The sequence below is a fragment of the Talpa europaea genome, assembly GCF_964194135.1.
Source record: "Talpa europaea genome assembly, chromosome: 9".
Lineage (NCBI taxonomy): Eukaryota > Metazoa > Chordata > Mammalia > Eulipotyphla > Talpidae > Talpa > Talpa europaea.
This window is the reverse complement of record NC_140076.1, coordinates 11,930,587-11,941,062: the sequence shown is the minus strand read 5'-3', so window position 1 is coordinate 11,941,062 and position 10,476 is coordinate 11,930,587. Positions and strand designations below refer to the sequence as shown.

The 10,476-nt window shown below is 50.2% G+C and overlaps 1 protein-coding gene across 1 annotated transcript; it reads left to right on the top strand.

The window, feature by feature from the left end:
• Positions 1-1,069: 1,069 nt before the first annotated feature.
• On the top strand, positions 1,070-1,900 carry LOC311177862 (uncharacterized protein; the record flags this gene model as incomplete). Its single annotated transcript, XM_084244100.1, has 1 exon — positions 1,070-1,900. One exon carries the CDS (start codon positions 1,070-1,072, stop codon positions 1,898-1,900), a length of 831 nt encoding a protein of 276 aa, XP_084100226.1.
• Positions 1,901-10,476: the final 8,576 nt, after the last annotated feature.

The following is a 10,476-nucleotide window of genomic DNA, read 5'->3' as shown; positions in this document are numbered from 1 at the left end:
TCACATCCAGTGGGCAGCAGTGGGGGAGAGAAGTCAATTCTCCTTCTGGTAGGCATGGGTATTGGGGAAGCGAGGGACCTTGGGGTTAGAGGGTTCAATAGATTGGGGTTCTCTTTGGCCTTATCAGGCCATTGTCCCTGTGAAATGTCCACTTTGGGTGCAGGAGGAGAAGGAATCCTGATGCCCGCTCCCCTCCTGGGGTGGGTGAGGTGAGCCCCTACTGTCAGAGGAACAAGACCAAACATACTTGAAGGTTCTGATCACACAAGTCTAGTCCCATTTGTAGACCTGTAACGCCACCTGCATTTGTAATGCCACTGTCATTTGGGGTTCATAAACTCAGGATCAATTTAGTGACAGAGTTATACAAGAGTCCCTCTCCATTCAATTCTCCCTACTGTGTCCCCATCCTGGTGGGCAGAGCAGGTATGATAAGAATTCTTCCTTAGCAGACTGGGAGAACAGACAAAGTCACCCTGACAACATAGCATTGTCTTTCAGGGGTCATCTAAACTCACCCAAGATAGTACCCTCTGGTGCCACCACTTACATGCTATGTGTTCTGAGGTGAGTCAGGGCATCTGTCAGAGACTCAGTTTCCCCATCTGTCAAGTAGGAATAGAATAGTAGCTACCTCCTTGCTTTGGGGTGAGAATTACATATAAGACGCAAGCGAAGGCCTGGGCACGGAGAGCAGAGTCTGCACCGTGGCGCTTCTAAGACACTGAAATCAGCGGTACTGTGGGGTTGACAACTAGTTTGAAAGGCCTACCTCAGTGCCTGGAATTTCACCATTAGAGATTTGTCCTTGACCTTTGTGCTCTCCTGAAGAATAGGGTGTCTGTTGTCCTATTTGAAAATCCCTAAACCTTGGAGAAGGGTGAGGAGAGGGAGGAGGGTGGTGTCGATGCTCTACAGGCAGAGGGAAGACCAGAGAGAAAGGCTGGGGGAATGTGGCAGGGAGCCGAGGATGCTGACCCGACTCTGCCCTCGCCAGGCCCAGGGAACCAGGCTCCAGGGAACGCACAGTAGTTCAGTGCCACGAAGCTTTACCTGCTCAGCCGGGACCATGTCTGGACACCAGGGCAGTAGCTCCAACACCTACAGCCATTTGGGCTGTCCCAACATTGAGTCCTTTAAGGGCCGGACTCCAGCCTGGTCCCACTATCCCAACCTGAGCGGGGCTAACAGCTTCAAGCGCCCCCGCACCCCCGGTGGTTTGGAGTACAGCAGCTACAACAGCCCTTCAGAGAAACCCTACAACCTCTGCTCCCCGAAACTTCCAGTGAGGAGGATCTGCATGGGCAGACCCTACAACTCCAAGTGTGTGGAGACAAGTCACCTGATGAACTACTCCAGGGAGATCAGAAAACCTGCTGGTCATAGCCTGCCCTGTACAGATCGTCCCTCAGTCACCCCCAACCCCACCTTCCTGGACCAAATCATCAAAGGCATCAACTACCTCGACAGATCCACCAACGCCTTCTGCACCAAATCGTCACTGAGCCTGCCAAGGCTCGCAGCCAACTACCTGGAGCAAGCCGCCAACTCCATCTGCCTGGACCAGCAGGACCACCCCTACCCCCCCAGTTATTCCCACACCAGCACCAGCACGGCCGCCTCCCACACCTCCAAGCACAGCACCTGCATGGTGCAGTCCACCAGGAACGGCAGTGCTTTGCAGGGCATGGATGACGCCACCAACATGAGCAGCCCGCTCCGACTCTACAGCCGGAACCTCACTCCCCAGCTGCCACAGAGGCCGGGGATAAAGTTGCCTGAGCTCCCCTTGTTTGGCAATGGGATCTTTTCCTTAGGTCGCCTCCCCAAGTTCTGGGAAGCAATCCGCTCGGGCTGGAGAGCTCCTGAGCTCACCTCCAAACCCTGTAACTGGTGGTGATATCAACACCAGCCATAAGATGGGCACATGTGCATCAGGCTGCAGTTGCAGAAAATAAATTGTGGTGAAATGCTTGCTCCAAGGCTCCATTGGGGGAACAGTCGCTTAGACCGGGAATTTTTTTTTTTTATTAAGTACCTTTTTTTTAAAGATTTATCTTATTTATACAAGAACCGGGTTACAGGCCAGATGCGCGGGAGGCTGAGAGGATTCACCAGGGACAGAGCGGGGAACAGAACAGAGAGTGGTACCAAAATGCACTGCTGAGGGGAGCAGCGGGCGAGACAGGAGAGGTCTGCTTGCCGTGTGGGTTGCTCCGAGGCCGGAGAGGATCGAACCAGCACTGCAGAGGCTGCGGACAGCTTCACAGCGCTGTGCTCAACCGCCTGCGCCACCAGGGAGGCCCTAGACTGGGAATTCTAAACTCAACCATTGGCCCAGCAGGTAACAGTTACTGAGTGAATCGGGCTGGGGGAGTGGTGGGGACTGTGGCTAAAGGGAGAGGGACTACCTGGGGGTAACCTTGCTTTCAAATGGATGGTTGCCTTTTCAAAAGGAGTCAGAAATCAGATTTTTATATGTTAGTGGCCAAGTTCAGAATGTCACAGCACTCTGGGCACTGAAAATACTTGTGAGTACAATGTGAAGCCCACGGGTCTGAGTTTGGAAGCTCTGGTTTCTATCTTGAAAGTGTCACTGGGGAGGTTCCTGGCTTTCTTTGCTTTGGTAAAGAGAGACTGGCTGTCCATTCCCGATCTTTAGCCATACTTTTCTATTTTGGGGGATTGTTGATTTTAGCACAGTCCCATGTGAGCAGAAAGAGAAAAGTAATAGTAACAATGATGACGATACAGGATGAGAGCCTGGTGGTGGTAGAGACACACCCTGATGACACTTGAGAGGCCTAGGGAATAGTTACAGATGGTGGGTGCTGGGGGCCTTCCCGGAAGGGAAATCTCTGAAGAGAGTGGTTCTGTCTAGACCAGGGGAGGCCAAGAAGGGTCAGAAGGCAGTGGACCTGAATTTCTTGCCAGGAAGTTCTGAGAAATTATTTCATGGGCCACTGAGGTCTCTAAAGCTTAGAGACTTAGCTGATGTGGTTCTGTAAAGGCTGCCGCACCAGGCACCCAGCTATGCACCGTCCTGCTGGCAGAGGAGGTGCGCTGGCAGCCTAGTTCTGCCACTCACTTGCCCTGAGAGCTTGGGTGCACCACTCACCCTCTTAGAGCTGTCTGTCCCCTTCTGTACCATGAATGGGGTAGCTTTGATGATCTCCAGCCTGGTCCCACTATTCCAATATGAGTGGAGCTAATAACTTCACGGGCTAACAGCTTCTCCGGGCCCTGGAATCTGTTATTTCTGAGTCTCTCCTCCTCCCAGACCTGGAGTTTTGTGAGTTGAATATTGAGAGTGCCCTCCACCCCGCAACCCCCACCCTCCCCAGAACTCCTGAGTCTTGAGCCATCTTCCAGGATGCTCAGGGCCATTTCAGGCCTCAGGACCCATTTCTGTGTGACTGTGAACTTCAAGCCCATGTCTTTCTTGATGGAGTGCTCCTGACTCCTTGGCAGTTGGAGGGCAAATAGCAGCTCAGAGTGTAGAATGGGGCTGGCATTGAAATAATGCAGAACCCAGAGATCTACAAGGTTCCATGGCTCTTGGGGGCAATGGCCTGCCAGGGCCGAACCCCATGGCTGAGTAGAGAAGACAACATGCCTGAACATACCCACCATGAGATCACCACGATGGTCCCAGGGCAGGAGGAAAGGGGGGTGTACTGAACACCTAGCCCACTGAATTCACCCTCTTTTCATTTATTTCCATCTCTGGAGGACAAGGGAGATCCTCCCTGGGTCCTAAGCTCAATTGTAGAACATGCTCCTTTCTCTATCTCTTGAATCCCTTCCCTTGTCATGAAGACCTGGCCTTTGTTGGAGGGGGTTAGCCCCCCAGTGACCCATTGCTCAGATGAATATTCACAAGAATACAGCTTGTTAGAAACCATTTTGGCCCAGCTCAAGAAACAATTCCAGAGTATCCTGATCCCCAGACCCATTTTCTGGCCACTCAAAGCTATACCCTTCCTGCTCTAGGTCATTTTTGCCTAAGAATCTCACCCCTGACTCTCCTGGAGATACCCAACTCCAAAACGGTACCACTTCCCCTAATCAGAGAGCGAGACCCTTGCTCTCAAGTCTCCAGTATCTAGGCCAGTTCACAATAGGGGTTCATTTATTACATTGATGTTGATTACAGGGCCTTGTACCAGTATGTGCTCACCAACAGTAACTACCATGATATTAAGGTGACTATCATGTCTCACATGCAATAGTTCAGTAACTATCAGGGATGGCAGTCAACATCTATTATACTCTTCAGTAAACAACAGGCATTATTTTAAGTGCATTGTTTGTATTAACTCATTTAATCTTTAATACAAGCCTTTAAGGAAGCCCCTTTTGTCCGTAATTAAAGATGAGGAAACTGAGGCATAGAGAGAGGTCACGTGCAAGTGATTATGATAAAGGTGCTTACAGTGTATCAAACGCAGCAGCTCTGTGTGCAGAGTGGATGCACAATAATAATGCTCTTCATGTTTACAATATCTTGTAAGTAGTAGGTGCTCCATAAATGCACACAGTGGGTGCTCAATGCATGTTAGATATCATGACGGAACATAATAGCATAGTAGGTGCTGGAATGATGTTTGACTCTTGGTTGGAGATGGGCTTGTAATTTCAGGGACAGGATCTCTGTGCTTGGTCCAAATTACTACTCAGAGTAGATACTCATTGCTTATGAACGAATCCCTTCCACCGATCATTTAGCCCAAATCCAGAGAAAATAAAGCTGTTAGTTAGAAAAGACCCTCTGCTTATGTGTAGCTATGCAGAGGCCACAGGAAGGCCCCTATGTCCACTGTTTGAGTCATGCATCTGCAGGGGCCATGTAAACAGGAAACAGCATGCGGACTGCAGAACAATGCCACAGCCTGCTGTGCTGGCCACCTTGTGTACAGAAGCAGCTAGGTGTCCCCGCAGCTGGGGGTAGCCAAGGAAAGTCCTTCACGCCTGCAGAGGTACGTCATTTATGGGGCACCCATGCTGTGTGCCAGGCTTGCTGCCAAGGTCTGACACATGGGCTCAGCCCTTAGGTCCCTGGATGCTTAAGTTTTAGTTTCCATTTTTCATGGGGCAAGGGGTGGGGGGCAGACACTGAGTCTTAGAGTGAGACATGTCCATGAATCCTGGGTTGGGATTCTGACCCAGGGGTCTGAACATCAACCAATGCCCTTTCCACCAAAAGCGTGGTTTCTTTTTTTTTTTTTTTTAAGTGTGGTTTCTTTTGCAGTGTTTATTGAGGAATTCCAAAAGAAAGGGGTTGATCTTGATCTCCAAGATATGCAGTGAAGTAGACATAGCAAGGCTCGTGTCTAACTTGGGAGGTTTGGGTTGCCCCAACACCAGCATTCTGAACAGGGCAGCAATAACCTGGCATAAGTTCTTCCCAAGAAATACGCAAAGAGAGGGCCTCCCTGGTGGCGCAGCAGGTTGAACGCAGTGCTGTGAAGCTGTCCGCAGCCTCCGCGGTGAGGGTTCGATTCCCGGCCAGCCAGGGAGATTCCCACATGGCGCAGCAGACCTCTCCTGTCTCGCCCGCTGCTCCCCTCAGCAGTGCTTTCAGTCTGTCTGCTTGTTCTGCTCCCCGCTCTGTCTCTGGTGAATCCTCTCACCCTCGTGTGCCTCTGGCTTATATACCCCAGCAACTGTATAAATAAAAAATAAATCTTAAAAAAAGAGAGAAATAAGCAAAGAGAGACATTTCCTCAAGGTCACCTATGGTCTTCGTTGCCCAGTCCATTGGTCCCTGCATAACTGGGTGATTCTGGGTCTAAGGGCATGATTTTAGAATGATTTTTAAAATTTGTGAAATCCAATGTTGCCCTTTTCAAACAGATAACTTGATATCACTATCTATGCTTTAGAAAATAAATGCGCCTTTAATATCACCAAGGTGCTTGCGGGAGAGTTGCACTCATCCTATTTCCTGCCCTCCCTCCACCACTAACCTTTCCTCACCTCCAAACATACCCTCTGAGCCTTAGCCCAGCCCGCCCCTCACCCCATTCCTGAAATCCACTTTCGCCAGTACTGTCTTTTCTGTCTACACAAGGCTGGTCTACTTACTCCACAAGGGAAACTTCTAACTAAGAATGGAGCACCCCACCCTCCTCCACCCCATGCATCCACACTGGCACCTTTTAAGTTGAAATCTCAGGAAGAGCAAAGAGCCTCAGACATGTGCTATGCCTGAGCTGGTACCACCATTTTTGGCAAATTCTCTTAACAGCCCTCCGGGCCCCTCCCAACAGGGCAGGAATTTCTCATGAACAATTGAACAAAGCCGGGAACTCTGAGGGAGAAGGCACAGGACATTCCAAAAGGAGTTCTCTCAAGCTCCAAAAGACATGTGGGAACACTGCAGAAGGCGCGTAGTCGCGCAAAGAAAAGCATGAAAGGGACGGAAGAGCTGCCCAGAAGAAAGGTCTGTGCAGGCGGGAGGAAGGAACTCAGGGGCTGGGGGTCAGGAGGCCCGGGTGGGAGGCTGCCTCGGCCACTCAGTACCCCGTGCAGGCCACCCCACTGGCTGGCTCTAAAAACCGAGGGAGCTGGTGGGCTTCCCTGGTGGTGCAGGGGTTTAAGTCTCAGTGCTATCAAGCTATCACCAGCCACTGGGGCATGAGTTCGAACCCTGGCCAGGGGGCTGACCCACATGGCACAGCAGACCCCTCCTGACTCGCCCGCTGCTCCCCTCAGCAGTGTATTTCAGTAGATCCACCTGTTCTGCTCCCCACTCTGTCTCTGGTGGATCCTCTCACCACCCTATTCCCCTTGAACCTCTGGCCTACACCCCAGTTCTTGTTTGAATAAATAAATAAAAATAAATCTTAAAAAAAACAAGGGAGCTGGAAAGTAAACACACAGAGGCACATGTGTCTGTTCATACAATGGTTTATTAATCACAAGGCACGGGAAACAGCCTAGACATCCAGCAACAGGACAGGGTTAACGAAGTATGGTGATGATGAAACACAATGTCAGTAATCTTATGTGCAAAGTCAATATGAGAGCAATTCAAAGAAGCTGGTCCACATATTGCTAATGTTACCATCTACAATAAAGCATTTGCCCCAGAATGTAAATCGGGTGCTGCTTCCAACACGGCGCAAGTATTGCAAGAGAAAGATGTCATCTGAGCTGGTCAAAGTGCTTTGTGACACAGTTGGTTTACACTCTGAACAAGTTTCTTATCTCAGACGGGTCATAAACAGTTCGGAGACTGATACCTGTCCATCCACCTGGCCATTTTTAGGTAGCACTCATCCTTACTGACGTAAAGAACTACTTATGAAAAAATAACGTTAAGTGAGAAAAGGAAGACATGAAATCATGTACGTACATTGATCCCATCGGGTGAAATGCACACATGGACGGGGAAATGAACATTTCAGGGCTCCAACTACAAGCCCCACACAGAAGCCTTCTACAGCGGAGCCAGGGTGCATGGGCAGGAATGTGAGGGGGTGTAAGGAGGCCACAAGAATTTCAGCCTGGCTGGAGGGGAGTGAGGGGGTGGTGGGGCCCCCAGTGACAAATTCAAATTAAAGACACCATTCAGGAGCCAGAGTCTGGGGAAGTATTTACAAAGTGTTATGAGAAACACCAGCCTTGTGAGATGTTAGGCTTTTTTATGTCCATAAAACTGAGTGGGTTTCAGTCTCAAATATGTTGAGGCATGCTAGTTTGAACATAGCTGGACAGGAGACTTTCCTGGTCCTACTCAGAAAATTTCCTGTGTTGATGGCCCTTGTGATGGTCAACATATTCAAAAGAGCAGAGGGTTCTCAAAGTTCTTCACTAACGTGACCCAAGGGCACAGTGTGGGACCCACACTCTGAGCCTGGGGCCTAAGGCAGGAACGCAAGAAAGGGATTTATAAAGATGAGGGTTGGTGGGGAGAAAACAGGAAGTAGAACAAGGATCAAGTTCATTTTCAGAACTGGGTCTGACTGAGAATGAGGATTGTAGAGTGAGAAGTGGACGTGAATCCTGGCTTCACCACGTACTGCGTAATCTCCCACCCCCTGAGCCTCAGTTTCCTTGTCTGAAAAAGGGTGGAAATAACATGTACTCACTTGTCTATTACCCAGGACTATGGGAGTGATCAATGAGATTCAATGTTGATCAAACAGTGAGGAGACTTTATCTTTGCCCTGAGTACAAACCAGGAGGGCATTTACATCTCATGCCCTTCTTGAAACAACTTATTCTTTCATAAAAGTAAAAGTAAAAGTGATGCAAGTGCCAACTCTGTGCCAGACACTGTTTTTCACAGGGGTTGCAGCTGGGGCTAAGACAGAAACGAGACCGCGTGGCTCCTGCCTTCATGTGACCTTGCAAAGTACTGCAATTGTCAAAAATGTTAAGAGGGAGAAACACAGGGGGTTGGGGCTGGGGAGTAGAGTGTGGTTTGGCACAATATAGCCTGGGAGGTCTGGGGCAGATTCCATGGTGATTGGAGATTTAAGCCAATTTCTAAAGGAAAGTAGGGTGAAGGGGAATGCATGCTGGGAGGGAAACGCACTACAGCAGAAGGAAGGGAATGTGTAGAGACCACACGGGGGAGGGATGTGGCTGGAGAAATGGGCAGAACTCTGTCTCCCAGGTCTTGAAGGGCTCCTTCCCTGTCCTTGGGAACTGCCTGATTAGAACCATCTCCATCCTGCCCTTCCTTCTCTGCTCCAACTGATCTGCTTGCTTCATCTCTTCTTTCTCCACCCCCTTTCATACCAAGTTCCAGTTCCATATTCTTCCCCAGGGATATCGCCTTACCCTGCCACTATCTGTTTTCCCACACGGGATTGGAATCCTTCATGCAATAGGCATTTACTTTCTCTTTTTTTAAAAAAAAATTATTTATTTATGCATACAAGAGCTGGGGTACAGGCCGGAGGTATGGGGGGTGAGAGGACTCACCAGAGACAGTGGGGAGCAGAACAGACAGATCAACCGAAGTACACTGCTGAGGGGAGCAGCGGGAGAGCCAGGAGAGGTCTGCCGCACCATGTGGGTTTCTCCATGGCAGGCTGGGGATCGAACTCGTGCTGTAGAGGCTGCAGATTTCTTCATAGTGCGGAGTTTAACCCCTTGCGCCACCAGGGAGGCCCAGTATTTACTTTCTTTTTTTTTTTTTTTTTTTTCGAGTCAGGGTCTCGCTATGTTGCCCAGGCTGGAGTGCAGTGGCTATTCACAGGCGCGATCCCACTACTGATCAGCACGGGAGTTTTGACCTGCTCCGTTTCCGACCTGGGCCGGTTCACCCCTCCTTAGGCAACCTGGTGGTCCCCCGCTCCCGGGAGGTCACCATATTGATGCCGAACTTAGTGCGGACACCCGATCGGCATAGCGCACTGCAGCCCAGAACTCCTGGACTCAAGCGATCCTCCTGCCTCTGCCTCCCGAGTAGCTGGGACTACAGGCGCGCGCCACCACGCCCGGCCCAGTATTTACTTTCTTTACTGAATGAATGCAGAGCCCCAGCTGGCCCGTACAGGGCCCCTGCTCATTAACAAAAGTTATCCCCTCTGCGTGGATCGAGTGCCACAAAAGGGTTCCCTTGGTTGCATACCCTTGTTCAGTGAGCTACCTGCCCAACTGTCCATTGCAGTCTGGAAGGAAGGAAGGAACTAGGAAGAGAGAGGGGTGGGGGAAAGGAAGGAAGGAGGGAGGACACTGAGGTCAGTGAGCAGCTCTATGGCAGAGAGACCATTTAGGGGAACAGCGCGAGCCAGGAGGAGAAGCTGAGTCTTCTCCATTCTGGAGCAGCAGACAGGTGAACCACAAGCTCTGGGCGTTGGTACAGAATCCCCCTAACTACTGTTTCTCAGAAGCCAGATCGTTTGACCTCTCTTGCCTATCCAAACTCTTGTAGTCTATCCTTATCTAAGGAACCTTGTGAGAGGCTTGAGTTGTTTCTCTCCTGGATTGTGACAAGCACCCTGAGCTATGAGTATGAGTATGTGTATGTACAGCGCAGGCGCCTCCTTGCTCAGCAAAGGCCAGCAGGCCCGGCCTCTGCTCCTCTTCTAAGCCATATGAGGAGAGAGCCAGGCTCTAGACAAAGCAACTTGAGAACATTTACTAAAGATATCAAGGGCTGCAAAATAAAACAGAGCCAGCCAAATCCCTTAGTGGGAAGGAGAGATGCAGAATAAATAGGTGGATGACCAATGCTGAGAGGTGGGTGGGGTTACTCTGGAAGACTTTTTAGCCAGGCCAGATTTCCTGCCCTCCCTGTCAGCTTTCCCATCTCTTTCCCCAAACTCTTTTAGGAATTAAGACTTATAGCTCGGGTTTAGACTTGACCAAACATCTACAAAGGGTTGCTTGTTCCCTTTTTCCCGTTGCTCATGAGCAAGTCATCCAGGAAGCCAAAGCTCTGGGCTTTAGAGGGCCTGAGGTAGGGCACAGACACTGAGGCAGCTCATGAAATGCTATTTTCCATGGATGCTGACC